Here is a 16709-nt window from a genome sequence, read left to right on the forward strand (position 1 = left end):
AAAGGTTTTTATGACTGAACAAACATCAGCCAAGTCATGTTTTTATACAGATCATTTGATAACTCTTTAAATCAGATAGTTAGTATTCAAAATTCAGTTGCTGGGCAACCTTTATTAAATCATAAAATTCTCAGGCTAAGCCAAGTGAGGCATATAGGTTGTGAATTTGTGTTAGAAGATTTATGCAAGATAGATTTCACTCAGAAAACACGTAGTCGCTGAAAACAGACTCAGTCAGCATTTATTAGCTTTTATTGAAATGACCACATACAGCACTGGTACTTCACTGGTCTAAGTCTTTATTCTGCTCTCCAATTATTGACACATTAGTGCCCTCGTGTTTATCTAGTCTTGTACATAAAAGCATTATTGGCAAGTCGGCAAATGTATCACCCCATGTTCACACTTCTGACGCATTCTCAGTGTCCCAACAGGTCTTCCTCTGGTACACATAAACTCGATTTCATCACCATGTTCTGAATACAGTTTATCATCTCTTGAAAATCTGAACTGAATATTATGTCTGTTCATGTCGTCTCTATTCACAGTGCAGGCTTCTGTAAGACATAAAAGATAAACAGTCTTTTAATGTTAGTAAAATACATGAATGTACAGAATATTGTGTTCTGTAAAGGACTCTGTGGCTACCAATAAAATTGATTTTCTCCTGCCTAATTCTAAATTGTGGTCAAACACTGGAATGGTACACAGATGATCTACTGTTGCTGTTGCTCTTGTGGGGTGATTACATTCACTGTTAATTTTATGTAATATTTCTGTGACTATTTTACATGCTGAAGTCCTGTCCATCCCAGCCTGACTCCTCTCAGCCTCACTACAGTACTAGACACTTTAATACCCACCTGCACAATGTACATTTTTCAGATGTTTCAATTTGAAATTTCCAGATTGTCTTATTTTATTTAATTCACTTTTATGGTTATATGTATATATGTTCTCTCTTTTTGCATGTACATAATGTTCTCTCTCTCTTTTTGCACAGTCGAGGAGCGTGTCAGGATACATTTCACTGCGTGGTGTGCTCGTATAACTATGCGTGTGACAAGGGCTCTGTACTATAATTCAACTTCATCATGTCTATTTTATAATATCACCTGAAGTCAACAGGAAAAAAATTAAAGAAGGTCTTACTGGAGCTCATCATGGAAAAACATAAAAAATGTTTGTCAGTAAACTTCAGACCCTACTATCCACACAGTGAGAAATGATTTTGTACCTGTTGATTTCTTATGTCAAACACAACATGCTCCAAAAAATCTATCACAGTGTTTTAAATGCGTGCGGTGTACACCACCACAGTGGACTTTAAACTGAACATTTAAGATGTTTATTGAAGGGCTTCAACAAAGTAATGCATTCACTGTTTGTGAGTAACATATTTAATTTCATATTTTATACATAGTTTCTCATCTTGAGAGGCTCACAAGCAGTCGTGTATATTTGTGTATATATGGGTCACACCTCTGGAATTAAACAAAATTAAAAAACAGAAACCAAAATGACTTTTTACGTTTCTCTTCACACAATGTAACATGAAAAATATAAAGAAAACTTTTACTTACGGAGGCATCTAATCTCTCCAGTCCATTCACCACGATTACATGTTTTGAACGGTCCACCCTTCATGACGTAATAACGCTGACAGATATATTCAACCTTTTCATTATGTTGGTACAGCTGTTTAGTACTTGTTTTGGTGTCTCCATCTGAAAGAGGTGGTGGCCTCCCACAACCCTGGGCACCTGCAAAAGTGTGAGCAATGGAGAAAAAAAAAAGTTTAGACAACATTTAGTCACAATAATTTTTTAGTCACGTTTTTATGTTCATATACCGTCACATATTATTTTACATTTCAGGTGAAGTTTTCATCATGCAATCCGAGTGCAGATCACAGCCTTTAAGACTGCTTTGTCATCCTATATATGTAGTTCTGTTATGCTTAGAAAGCGGTCAGCACTCTTTGTAACTAATGATAAACTGTGTTGTACTGGTATCAAACTCATGTTGCTGTTGAAATGATCTGCTTCTTTGATATATTCATCTACTGCCCTCTCCCACATCTTACAGATCCTATCCTTTTAATTGTTTTAATCATTTTATTGTGAAAAAACAAATTTTTTTTTTTTAAAGTTCAAACTCTTCTATGGTTCGTGTGTGCTCATCAGGTTCTCACATTTCCTCTGACATGTCCATAGCATGTTGTATTTCCCTGTTCCTCCATGTAACCCATGTTAACTGGTGATGAAATGTGTGATGTCTGTGGCAATGATAGAGGGCCACTTAAAAACACTGAAATCGTGAAAAGGCAAACCTGACATTAAATCTCTCAAAGTGTGACTCAAAGACTGCAATAGTGTATCTAGGAGAAGTAGTGGGTGGTGAACAAGTGAAACCCATCCACTTAAGAACTGAAGCCATTGTGATGTTCTCAGAGCTGCAGCACAGTTTGGGGATGGTGGGTTATTACAGAGGTTTCTATAAAAACGAATTCTTCTTGTTCGTATTAATATTATTATTTAATGATATAACTGCAACTAACCCTGAAGTCTACATTGTGGTGTGTTCAGGTATAATCTTAAATGCACCACATTTCAAACAGTTTTGAGCTACTGTCTGTGTTAGTGAAAACAACTTTTCAGCGTCACACTTAACCAACTTCTCAGATTTAATAAACTTGTCAAACTGGTTCCAGCGGCCCTCCACTGGCTGTTTGTTTACTTAGAACATATTTAAAAACTTTGTGTGCAACAAAAGGGAAATGTAACTCACGGCGGCATCTCATCTCTCCAACCCAATCACCATCGACACAGGTTTTGAACGGCCCACCCTCCATGCCGTAGTCTCTGTCACACACATATTCGACCTTTTCATTGTGTCTGTACGTGTTTCTAGTCGCTGTTTTGGTCTGTCCACCTGAAAGACGTGGTGGCGTCCTACATTGCTTGGCAGCTAAAAATTGTGGGCAATAACAGAGGAAAAACCAACATTAGATAATATTTTGTCACAATAATCACATTTTCACTCTGACCTGCTGTCATGCATCATTTTTCATTTGAAGTGAAATATTTGTCATACACCCTGTGCATCACTCTCCTTTACCTTAACACTGTGTGGCCATGTGTGACAAAGAATTAACCAGAAACAATGTTCACACAAACTAATTAGCACAAGAGCAGATCAGGCAGAGGACATTTTACTGATAACCTGAAATGTGTTTTTGCCTCAAAACAAACTATTAATTTCTGGTTTAAAGTGTGTGTAACTTACACTCATACACACGACACCCCAAGAAATACCAAAAACAGCAATAGCAATCTTTTTCCATCCTTTGTACTGATAAACAGTAAGATCACAAGAGGACAAGTGTTGTACCTTCACATGTGGGAAGAGGATTGCTCCACTGTTCATTTTCCAAACATTCAAGCGTTGCGTTCCCTTTGATGATGTGATTACTGTTTTCACAAGCAAATGTTAAATGTTGTCCTTTTTTCATTTGATCGTCTGTTACATCTGTGGTGATTGTTAGACCTGCTGGTGTTTCAGGGACTCTACATTTCTCTGTTTTGAAAAAGAGAATCTGTTTTATTGTGAGGTTTACATTATAAACATGAAACCAAATCAGATTCAAAGTAATAAGACACTTTCTCACTACATTTTCAAACTAAGCAAGTTTTCCCTTTAAATATTTATTATTAATAGGCATTCAGTTTCTCATTGCTGTAATTAAGAAGTAATAAATGTCCAGTCTTTTAAGAAGTCAGAAAAGAATGGTAATTATTTTAAAAGTGATTAAAGGGAAGAATAATTGTCTAAACCTACAAACTGCACCACATGGGGGTGTTTGTATGAAAACTGCATTTTTTTTTTATGTCTCCTTACCTTCACATTCTATTGCTTTAGCCCACTTGCCATGTTGGCACGTTGCAGTGCCAATAATTCCTGCTCTATTCTTACACTGATATTCAATGATCTCTCCAGTCATGTATTTCTTTTTCTCTGCTCTGAAGTCCAGAGACTCATCCATAAGCTGGTCACAGTACACTGAAAATACATAATAGTATTGTCAATATTATATACATTGTTACATACATTATTGATTTGACCAATAGTGCTGAAAATGAAGATAACGGCAGGTGTGTAAACCGAGGTACACATGCAGACTGTTCTAAGGCAAAAAAACAAAAACCAAACTAAAACAGTATATTTAAGGTTAGTTAAAGATTGTGCCTTTGGTACAATGTTGGGTTATATTATTTCCATTGTTTCGTCCCTCAAAGGACTACAGTCTTTCTCTACCCTTAATGAAGGGTGGGGAAAGAAAGATGAATAAAGATGAAATATGTCAGCAGGCAGAATGACAGACAGCAGTGTTTTTAACAGTTTTAAAGCTTATTCACAGCAATATTTTATTTTTATGTACGTACGTATACACTGAATATTGAGCTCCTTCCATTCCCCAGCTGTGCATTTAAGTGTGGCGTTCCCCTTTATTGTGTACTTATCACGACACTGATAAGTTACTTCAGAGCCAGATGGGTATTGCTTCCGATAACAAGTTGTAATAACAGCATTTTCAACTTTGGGTGGAGGGCTGCAGTTATCATGATTAGCTGTAAGACATCACAACATGTACACTATTAATTTACACTCTGTAATCTTTTCATAAAAACATGCATCAAAATAATGCTTGAGGTGACTCACATTTACAGATATCATCAAGTGATCCATTTAAATCCCATCGTCCGTCACGACAGGTTAATTCCTCAATCTTAGCAGAGTATCCTTCATTGCAATCAATGAATATCATTTCTTGGGTCTGTCCGTGTTGTTCAGTATTCCCTAGTATTCCTTCCCCATTAGGAATCTCAGGAGCTTCTCGACACTTTTGTTCCTCTAAGGTGGATATGATTACAAACAATCAGGCAAAATATTACAGATGGATGAAATCCATTTCCATATTTAAAAATGTGATCAGAATAAGCAGTGGAAGAAACTCTGTATGAATGCACTTATTGTAAGATATTACAGAAAATATTTTCACACCAGTTTTCTTAAACATAACTGCAGATAAAACTCAAATGTTAAAAAGATGTTTAAAACAGATTTCAAAACTTATATTTTTCTACCTAAACATCTTATACTCCCCATCTTGACATTGGTATTGAACAAGTCACTGTGTTTGCTTCAAGCTAATAACAGAAGATACTTTAATTAGAAACTTTAATTACCAATACAGCTTTCAACTCCAGACCAAACACCGTGCACACATGTGGCTTCACCCCACCAGCCTTTGCTGAGAGGTTTGTAACCATCCTCACACCTGAAGTAAAGTTTGTCACCATGTTGCCAAACTTTAAGTCTGCGGTCAAAACTCGTTGTTGGACATCCTGTTATAGCTATCAGAAAGACAGATATTACATTTAGATATTATCACAGAGCAGTCAGAATACATTCTTGTGTTATTAGTAGTGATTCATAGATAACATTATTCAACTATCTTTGGACTAGGCTTAAATATCCTTAATACTACTGAATAGACTGTGTAATGTCTGTTATTAAGTGACTAGCATTGAATCCTGCTGACTTTGGCAAACCTCCATTTCGTGTGCAGACTCAGGGAAGCAGAGGGAGCTCTTTGATAAGAGTAACATGCATTGCTTCACAAAAGAAAAATGTTTGTGGAGCTCATCAAGGAATCTAAAGACAAAGATAGACTAAAGATAGACTTCTGTCAGAGGGCCCGGTGGCGCCAGTGTCCGGCAGCCTCGCCTCTGTCAGTGCGCCCCAGGGTGGCTGTGGCTACAATGTAGCTTGCAATCACCAGTGTGTGAATGTGTGTGTGAATGGGTGGATGACTGAATGTGTAAAGTGCTTTGGTGTCCTTACGGACTAGTAAAGCGCTATACAAATACAGATCATTTACCATTCTGTAAAACCAGATGCTTTTCTGCAAGTTCCCCGATTTGAGAGAATTCATGTTGACTGAACTTTCATATTAGCTTCACTTTTCAGTCCTGAAAGCAATGCTCACCTTTTATATACAGTTTATACATTTGTCTTTTGTCATCAGTTGTTTACAACATTTATATTTGTCATGAAAAACAGTAGTCCTTGAATAACTGAATAAATGTATCCTTTTAAGTTTATTGCATTTTCTTACCTGTACATTCATTAGACCTATGCCAGCCATCTTCTCTACAGGTTAGAGTGAAACTTCCTTCATAACCTCTCCTGCAGTTATACTGGACACGATCGTTGTACCTGTATTCAGCCTGAATTTTTCCAGTAATATCTGCATTATTAAACTGTTGCCTCCTGCATTTTATCTCTGAAAGGAACAAAACCACATTTATTAAGCTTCTGCATTTACTTTGATTCAGATAATTTTGTCATGTAAAACATTCAGATACTTTCATATAATCTTTTAAGTAAAAGCAGCAGCTCCCCAGTGTAAATGTGATTCCATTTAACAGTTCTGTATTTTATATTTGAATATGTTCAGTCAAAGGACAAGAAAAATGTTCAGTTGTGGATTCAACATCCAGCTGAAAGTTGTTGTGGCAGTAGAAATGTTTCTTGCAGTTTGTACAGAAAATAGTATCCAGTGAGTATTTGTACACTCTTTCGGTTAGTGCTTGGTTAGTACACAAATAAACAAAAAAATGAATGTTATTACCATTTTCTCTCACTATGAACTATCACACAGAGTCTCTAAAATTTATATTGCTGGTTTGTAAGATTTTACTCTATGACTGAATGATCCTTTGAGGCTTCTGTTTGACCAAAGACATTCTGCATTTCTCTCCTGTTTTCTCAAATATGGACTAATATTAAAGAAATTAAAAAGATCCTGTCAGAATTAGAAGAAAAGTGAACTAAACTCCACCATACCTTCACAAAGTGGATTTGGTTCCCATCCATCTCTGGTGCATGTGGCCCGAGTGACGCCATCTTTCCTCTTGTATCCTGATATACATGTGTACCTGACAGTATCACCCAATTTCTTTGTCTCATCACGCCAAGACGCATCCCAGCGGGACAAAAGTCTATCTTGTGGACGGATACATGTAACCTCTGTAAAGAAAGAAAGACTGGATAATCTTCAAAAAAATTGTTCATCATCCTCATGGCTGATTGAACTACATGGAAGCAAAGAACAGTGAGCTTAGAATATGTGTCTAAAGCTTTTGTAGTTTTATACCTTGACATACTGGTCTAACAGACCACTGTCCATCCTCATTGCAAGTAGTCTCAACTGAGCGCGTGCGGGTTCTCCAAATCCAGTATCTCTCCTCACATGTAACTGTTACCTTTTCACCAGGTGAAAACCTACTTCTATAAGCAGGTTCATATGTGGTTCCTTGGAGTGGTGGCAGTGTCAGCTCACATTTTATTTCTGCATATGATGGGAAATGCAGCACATGAGTTAGTGTGTTGTACCAAGACAGAGCAATACCATAACATCCAAACATCCAGCTCCAGATCTCACTAGTCAGTGGCATTTAATGTATAAACTGTATGTAATTTATGTTTACCTTCACATTCAGGTGTGGGGATCCACTCTGCTCTGTCTCCTGTCTTTGTGCACCTTGAAGGTAATTCTTGAGCACGTTTATGTTGAAGATTGCATTCAAAGTTTAGGATTTCACGTTCATTGTACTCTTTGATATCTCCAAGTACAAAACCATTTTCAATCCTCGGTGGTTCACATTTTACAACTGTTGAAGGATAAAGTCAGAGTCAGGAATAAAACTACAGCAACTGCTCATAGAAAGGTACATAAAAGGTAACTGCTGATTAACCTGTTGTGAAAGGAAGCTTTTTTGATGAAGTAGAAAAGTGAAAGTGATCAAACAAGCAAAGCAGCTGCAATGTTTTTCTCATTAATTACAATTGTAGGCCAATTTTATGATGTTGTTCGTGTTTTTTTGTTTTAGTTTGAAGCTGATATTTTTGGACTTACTATGTCCATAGCAGTGGTGCCTTTATTTTAACCAAATAGGCAAATATTCCCCCAAACTATCTAAACTTAAGTACAAAAATTGTTTTGTTTTTTTTGCCCTAAATGTATTCTGTTTTCATTTTCTATTCCTGTACCTTTAGTACAAATAAACTAATTTTGTATGCAAGTGATAATTATTTAATTCTAAATTTTGACCTAAATAAAATACAGCATTACACATGGCACATACATTTGTGTGACACATTTAACACCATTTTAGTTATAAAATAGTGTTAAATATGTCACAACTATTACGAAACTAATTGTTTCATAATAGCTCAAAATTGAATATACAATATAGAGTTGCTCCTCTATTCTCTTTTAGGGGGTTGGTGATTTGGGTGTTACTACCTAATTACTCGAGAACAAAGTAATAGTAACAATAGTAAGCCAGCTTCACTTTACCTTCACATGTTGGATTGCCGTCCTCCAAACCTTTCCAGTCTCCATTTTCATCACAATAAATTTCTCTTGCCCCTTTCATAATGTGATTGCTGGACTTGCAGCTAAATCGAACTACATTGCCGTAGGTAGCTTCTTCTGCATCTCCCATCACGTTCACATTGTTGGGAACATTAATTGATGGACACTGCTGAGCTGGAGTGAAAAACATTAGGAAAAAACCCCTCAAAGTCAGACAAAAACATAAACACAGGTTGCTATTTCTTTCTACGTGTATATTACTGATTGCATAATTTCATTTATATCAGCTCCTACCTTCACAGACGGGGATAACACCATCCCAGCCTTCTGCCATACAACGTCGGAAGTTTGTCCGACTGACCATTTGAAATCTGAATCAGGTTTATAATAGAGAATTCATGAAGATGACTAAAAGAAAAGCCAAATGTACAGATAATATGCACAGAGCATGCATAATTATTCAGATTAAGAAACACAAAACAAATAAAATCACAAGGAAAATGTGATTAAAATTATTATGATACCCTTTGTGGCAGGTGTATACAACTTCTGAGCCAAAGACAAAATCGTCCCCCTTTCTAAGTTGAAAATCGGCAAACTGGGCATCGCCAGGATGACCACATGATCTCGCTTAAAGCAAATAAGACAAAATGTGGGTAGAAGTACAACAGAGAAAAGTGGAATTTGCTGTACATTTCATAAAAGTACACTACATATTGTTCAGCATTGCAGTCTGTGATATGAATTTTCGAGCAATAACTCAAACAAGCTAATGATGTTTATGCTGCTTTGGTAAGGCAAGTTCGAGTAAGCAAAACATATGCAAATACAGCAAGACATATATGCAAGTGTTAACTGGTTATACTGGAAAAAGATGATATTCATAAGTGAATGTTAACTTACGTTGACAATTAGTGCCTCTGTGTTGCCATTTTCCCTCTACACAGATCAGCTTGAAAAAGCCACTGTAGCCCACATTGCAGCCCACTTTCACTTGTCTCCCACCTGGGTAACTGGCCTGCATACCACTTATGTCAAAATTGCCATCGTAGAGAGGATACTTTTTAAAATCTTCAAGGGTACATGCTCCTGGATTATCTGGATAGCGGTAAATAAAAATCAGCATACATGATTTTTGTGTTTATTTCAACATCAAAATATCGTGTAATTAAAATGAGAAGATCATAGAAATCACCCGAAGTACTGGGTCTTACCTTGGCTTTTCACAAAGGTCAGTGTATGCATCCACAAAAGTAGGATACAGCTTGTGGTTGTTACATGCATTTTATCTTCGCTAGCCTCATTCACCAAACAGAACTAAAGACTGGAGACTCAAAGGCTGTTGTACACTAGAGGAGCTTGGATTTCACAGGGAAAGAAGAGATTGCTCAATGATTTACAAAAGGCTGTCCTTGCCTCCAAATATGACCATACCCATACGGAAAAGAAATAGTAAAAACTTATATGTGATTACTCATGAAAGTGGCCACTTTCATGAGTAAATCATATAAGGCTTACATGATTTACTCATGAAAGTGGCCACTTTCTCATTACTTTCATACATTGTTTTAGTAAGTATCCAAAACATACAAGTTTCATTATATAATTTTTCAAGGGATCTTATATCTGTTTTCACACTTATATGCTTGTCATACAAGTTTCACACAAGACAGATACAAACTTTATAAGATTTATATATATCTTTTCCATATGGGTAGGCTCGCTGGGAAAAAACCCCAAAAACAAACAAACACTTAAAACACCCCCCCCCCCCCCACACACACACACACAGGAAGTGATTACATATAACTACTTTCATGACACAATTGATGTTTAACATCTTCATCACCAACTTTAAGGGCATTTATTTGCAGCAAAATAATTTCATGGCCTTGTGTGGTTACCATGTTTATCGTACAGTGACAAACCAAAGAACAAACAAACTTTTACGGGAATATTCACTTTCTTTTGCTTTCCTGTTAATCATTTGCGTGAATCAATAAGGCAAACAAAGTATGTTGCATCTTGGCAAGACAAATACAAAGTGAACTGTATTTTTCATTTCAAAAGCAGATCAATACATCATTTTTTACTCACCAAACTGTGAACTGAACCTAATTTTTGTGTGCACATGAATACAATTGTTGTAACCATGAAAAAAAAAAATACACGCACACAAAAACTAGTTTTGTATGGGAGGAGAGAACTGCCAAAAAATCTGGCAAAAGAAAAAAAGAAAGGCAGCCTGACTTTGTTTTGCAAACTACTGAAACAAAATGTAGCTGTTGAGCAATATTGGATTTGCCCTCATTTCTCTCCATAGCTTCATGTTACTCACTTCTGAACGTACATTACATGTGCCACTCTACAAATGCATTTCTTGGACCATACAGTATGGCTTTGTTATGATTTTCAATAAGCAAGTGGCATCTGTGAGTCAGAAAGTAAACAAACACTTTATACAATATGTATTTTTCCATTTTTCACAGCAGACCAACTATTATTCCCTAACATGGGAATTTTAACATTTCTGTCTGACGTTTTGCATAAAGCTGAATTTCCTCCAACACTGTGAAACTATTTCTACTGACTGAGAATCACGGGTACTGTTTGCTATGCAAACTACCTCCCTGCCTGCCCCACTGCTGACAAAGCAGAAAGAGCGAGAGCAATGTGGATTGATGGTCAAATGATTAAACCTTTTAAAGAATCTAGCTGTAAGAAGCAGATATTTTGTGTGCTCACATCAACTATTATTATCTTCAAATGTGAATAGTATGATGATGAAATGTTAACTTGTTCATTCTCCAGGTTTCTATCAGATTGAAAAAGACTGTGTTGTGGAATATACACAGCTGGAGGTCATAAAGAAAACATTCTTGTGTTTAAAATGTAATATGGAATAACATTTACAAGAAAGTTTTACAACTAACTATTATTGAAAAACATTCCTGATAAATCAATTGACGTAGGTGTGCAAAGGGTACCTTCAGCAACCATTACCCCATATCGCAATAGCACATTGTGCAAGTTTAGCATGTTAAAAGACTGACTGATCTTTAGATAAACAGTTGCTTTCATCCAGCTGCAAACTGGCTGATTTGGCTAGATGAACTTCTGGATCATTAAATGGAGCAAGAAATGACCAAATACCTAGATTTCACACCTGCAGTTTTCACTTAATAAACATTTATGCTAGGACTTTGGTCAGATTTGCATTCTTTTGGCATTAAAATGTGTTTTTGGGATTCATTAAAAAGGCACAAAAAAAAGTGACTACCCACATAGCAATCTGGTCTGGCCCAGATCTGGTATCAAGCCGGGACTGCTGGCTGACTTCTGGCATGGTAAGTGGTATGTCATCCAGATATGGGCCAGGCCTGGCATAGATGGCACTGTCTATGTAATGGCATGCCATATCAGTTTTGTTGCAGTTTGGTGTATGTGGCCCAGGCCCATAGAAAACAGGTCTAGCCCTGATCTGGAATCAAGCTGGCACTTCTGACTAGGTTTGACAGGTTTGTGAGTGTACACTCTATCCAATACCTAGTGACGGTTTACACATCTTTGCCTGTAGGTGCTGTAGCTCAGCAGGTAGCGCAAGTCAGCTACTGATCAGAAGATTAGTGGTTCAATCCCTAGTTCATCCAGTCTGCATGTCAAGAGTGAGAATGTGTATGAATGTAGCTAGAAAGCACTCAGTTTAGAGAAACTGTGTGAATGTGGCATGTTGTACAGAGCGCTTTGAGTAACCTGGAAGAGTAGAAAAGCACTATATAAGAATCAGTGTCTGAACAGTTCGGTCATGTTACTTTTGCACTATTATGTCCTGGTGCATGTTGTTATTACATGACTTGATTAACCCTTTAAGACCTACCATAGAACCAAGTCCGCCAGAGCTTATATTATATTTTTACATGTTGTAGTGCCATTTTTGGGAGCATTTCAAGTTGATATACATCAATACATCCATTATATCCCAAATTTTAATAATATATATGCATTAAATGCATAGTAATTACATAAATTGCAAAAAACTGCAATAAACTACAAAAAAATTGAAAATCTTTTTTTTTTTTAACATATATTTCTAGTTAGAGAAATTTAAGAGGCTTATCCCTCAAAACTGTAAATACAAAAAAGCTGCAGAAAATAGTTTCCCACCACAGGAAATTTATTTTAAGTGTCTTCATAGTTTTATTTTTGAAATACACCAATTTTCATATACTGCAGCAAAAATGAAAATAAATATTATAATGCAAATTTGCAAAAAAACAGCATATGCATCAAAATAAACTATTTCCAGCAGTGCAATATGAGTCCTAAGCATCCCAGAAACGACACAGAAAGTCATAAAGTCAAACATAACTTTTAAGAACACAAGTATAGACTCATAAGGCCACGATGGTAAAAAACTACATTTCCGCAAAATGACGTCACTTCCGGTTTCGGGCAGGTCATGCCGGACATGTGATAGTTCGCGCTGATGGACGTAGGAAGTGTTACAAACAGCTGATCGGATCGGCAAAGCGTGTTTCTGGAATATTATGTTTTTGCTGCTGCAAGTGCTTTTTATGCAGTTTTTGCAAAGCTATATGTGGAAGGAAACCGTGACCTTGGACAAGCTGATGGCATAAGATGTAAGTACAACTCCTCTGGTTTCATATGCAAAAAAAATTATTGCGCTAGCTTACGTGGTTGCAGAGCTACCGGGATTTAAAAATAGTTACGCAAAATGGAGCGTGTCTGCTCCGACCGGCTTTAAAGGATTAAAAGTAAAATATTAAGTTTTAAAAACCCCAACTATACAGTAAAAACTCGATTTTGATATAGAAGATTCGAAAGGCTTATTAACAACTATTTTTCAGAGAGCTTGTCTTATTCTATTAGGGGTGCTAGGTGTTAAACTCATTTTACATTGTGGGCTACGTACAGCCCATTTTGATCTTAAGTCAGCCGGACCAGCAAAATTCCTTTTTGTGTAAAGAAGTTTAATCACACATTTAATCCCTGAGATATTTTAATACAAGAAAAAGAAGAGTAATTTAAGCAATAGATCTCAGTTTTTCTACATAAATGCTGCTTTGGGTTTAAATTATAATGAATAAATCTGTAACTTTACATAAAAAGTTGCTCATTTCTCCATTTATAAAATGTAAAATGTGTGTTAACAGGCAGAATATATTTTTCTTCTGTTCATTTAAAAAGATCATACATTTCTATAGATAGATCTTTAAATAAACAGGAACTTTGTCATTATAGTATTACTTATTTACTTGTGTAACATGAATGGTCATGGAGGAGGTGTTTTATTTAGTTGTAAAATTTTTAAAATTTGTTAAAAGTCAAAAAAGCATGCCCTGTTTACAGTTTCCAAAGCCATCCAAACCCCTGGTTTAACTATTTTAGGAAGAGAAGCTTTTGATCCAATGGCCCATCCCCCCCCCCAATATACCCCCAGACATTAATTTTATATTTTTCTGTTTAAATGAAGCAACCTTTTTGGCAAATTGAAACTTGGGTTTATGTGCACGATACATCTTTGGATGCGCTGGGACACATCATCAGTGACGTAACCTGGGATCACTGGATACAGTGGCTTGCAAAAGTATTCGGATACTATACTTTCTGCGACCGCCTTCAGCACCTGGTCATGGCACCAACTGTAGCAACCTTCTGCAAGGGATTTATGGGTCATTTAATGTGAGGGTAACTCACATTAAATGAGCCTCTTGGTTCAACAGTGGTTCTTTATGCTTGCAAGACTGTACTGCTGCCAAAAACAGAGCACTCTACTGTAATGCACTCTGTAGGTTAACCCTTTAAAGCCGGTTGGAGCGGACACGCTCCATTTTGCGTAACTATTTTTAAATCCCGGTAGCACTGCAACCACATAAGCTAGTGCAATAATTTTTTTTGCATATGAAACCAGAGGAGTTGTACTTACATCTTATGCCATCAGCTTGTCCTAGGTCACAGTTCCCTTCCACATATAGCTTTGCAAAAACTGCATAAAAAGCACTTGCAGCAACAAAAACATAATATTCCAGAAACACGCTTTGCCGATCCGATCAGCTGTTTGTAACACTTCCTACGTCCATCAGCGCGAACTATCGCATGTCCGCCATGTCCTGCCCGAAACCGGAAGTGACGTCATTTTGCGGAAATGTAGTTTTTTTTTTTTACCATCAGGGCCTTATGAGCCTATACTTGTGTTTTTAAAAGTTATGTTTGACTTTATGACTTTCTGTGTCGTTTCTGGGATGCTTAGGACTCATATTGCACTGATGGATATAGTTTATTTTGATGCATATGCTGTTTTTTTGCAAATTTGCATTATAATATTTATTTTCATTTTTGCTGCAGTATGTGAAAATTGGTGTATTTCAAAAATAAAACTATGAAGACACTTAAAATAAATTTCCTGTGGTGGGAAACTATTTTCTGCAGCTTTTTTGTATTTACAGTTTTGAGGGATAAGCCTCTTAAATTTCTCTAACTACAAATATATGTAAAAAAAAATCAAAAACGATTTTCAAGTTTTTTGTAGTTTATTGCACTTTTTTGCAATTTATGTAATTACTATGCACTTAATGCATATATATTATTAAAATTTGGGCTATAATGGTTGTATTGATGTATATCAACTTGAAATGCTCCCAAAAATGGCACTACAGCATGTAAAAATATAATATAAGCTCTGGCGGACTTGGTTCTATGGTAGGTCTTAAAGGGTTAAACAGCTCATACTGAGACATACAGTGGGGCAAAAAAGTATTTAGTCAGCCACCGATTGTGCAAGTTCCCCCACCTAAAATGATGACAGAGGTCAGTAATTTGCACCAGAGGTACACTTCAACTGTGAGAGACAGAATGTGAAAAAAAAAATCCATGAATCCACATGGTAGGATTTGTAAAGAATTTATTCGGAAATCAGGGTGGAAAATAAGTATTTGGTCAATAACAAAAATACAACTCAATACTTTGTAACATAACCTTTGTTGGCAATAACAGAGGTCAAACGTTTACTATAGGTCTTTACCAGGTTTGCACACACAGTAGCTGGTATTTTGGCCCATTCCTCCATGCAGATCTTCTCGAGAGCAGTGATGTTTTGGGGCTGTCGCCGAGCAACACGGACTTTCAACTCCCGCCACAGATTTTCTATGGGGTTGAGGTCTGGAGACTGGCTAGGCCACTCCAGGACTTTCAAATGCTTCTTACGGAGCCACTCCTTTGTTGCCCGGGCGGTGTGTTTTGGATCATTGTCATGTTGGAAGACCCAGCCTCGTTTCATCTTCAAAGTTCTCACTGATGGAAGGAGGTTTTGGCTCAAAATCTCACGATACACGGCCCCATTCATTCTGTCCTTAACATGGATCAGTCGTCCTGTCCCCTTGGCAGAAAAACAGCCCCATAGCATGTTTCCACCCCCATGCTTCACAGTAGGTATGGTGTTCTTGGGATGCAACTCAGTATTCTTCTTCCTCCAAACACGACGAGTTTTTATACCAAAAAGTTCTACTTTGGTTTCATCTGACCACATGACATTCTCCCAATCCTCTGCTGTATCATCCATGTGCTCTCTGGCAAACTTCAGACGGGCCTGGACATGCACTGGCTTCAGCAGCGGAACACGTCTGGCACTGCAGGATTTGATTCCCTGCCGTTGTAGTGTGTTACTGATGGTGACCTTTGTTACTTTGGTCCCAGCTCTCTGCAGGTCATTCACCAGGTCCCCCCGTGTGGTTCTGGGATCTTTGCTCACCGTTCTCATGATCATTTTGACCCCACGGGATGAGATCTTGCGTGGAGCCCCAGATCGAGGGAGATTATCAGTGGTCTTGTATGTCTTCCATTTTCTGATGATTGCTCCCACAGTTGATTTTTTCACACCAAGCTGCTTGCCTATTGTAGATTCACTCTTCCCAGTCTGGTGCAGGTCTACAATACTTTTCCTGGTGTCCTTCAAAAGCTCTTTGGTCTTGGCCATGGCGGAGTTTGGAGTCTGACTGTTTGAGGCTGTGGACAGGTGTCTTTTATACAGATGATGAGTTCAAACAAGTGCCATTCATACAGGTAATGAGTGGGGGACAGAAAAGCTTCTTACAGAAGACGTTACAGGTCTGTGAGAGCCAGAGATTTTCCTTGTTTGAGGTGACCAAATACTTATTTTCCACCCTAATTTACGAATAAATTCTTTACAAATCCTACCATGTGAATTCATGGATTTTTTTTTCACATTCTGTCTCTCACAGTTGAA

At 37.2% G+C, this 16709-nt stretch overlaps 1 protein-coding gene across 3 annotated transcripts; it reads right to left on the reverse strand.

Moving 5' to 3' along the window:
• Nucleotides 1–234: 234 nt before the first annotated feature.
• Nucleotides 235–9808, reverse strand: LOC146689014 (complement factor H-like). Of its 3 annotated transcripts, XM_085437076.1 has the most exons (17): nt 9661–9807; nt 9350–9544; nt 8971–9076; nt 8741–8817; nt 8429–8620; nt 7557–7739; nt 7223–7417; nt 6913–7095; nt 6182–6349; nt 5250–5417; nt 4723–4914; nt 4446–4631; nt 3901–4062; nt 3394–3579; nt 2791–2970; nt 1584–1763; nt 235–557 (listed from the first exon to the last, which is right to left on the reverse strand). In XM_085437076.1, the coding sequence occupies exons 1-17, from the start codon at nt 9728–9730 to the stop codon at nt 367–369; spliced, it is 2814 nt and encodes a 937-aa protein (XP_085293202.1). In that variant the 5' UTR covers nt 9731–9807; the 3' UTR covers nt 235–366. The 3 variants fall into 3 exon arrangements, with proteins under 3 accessions (XP_085293202.1, XP_085293203.1, XP_085293204.1); XM_085437077.1 differs by lacking the exons at nt 2791–2970; nt 3394–3579 and having other exon boundaries at nt 9661–9808; XM_085437078.1 differs by lacking the exons at nt 8429–8620; nt 8741–8817; nt 8971–9076.
• Nucleotides 9809–16709: the final 6901 nt, after the last annotated feature.

Source organism: Copadichromis virginalis, linkage group LG17 (genome assembly GCF_057382275.1).
Source record: "Copadichromis virginalis isolate Kocher_CV1m ecotype Utaka linkage group LG17, C_Virginalis_male_GT1.1, whole genome shotgun sequence".
Classification (NCBI taxonomy): domain Eukaryota; kingdom Metazoa; phylum Chordata; class Actinopteri; order Cichliformes; family Cichlidae; genus Copadichromis; species Copadichromis virginalis.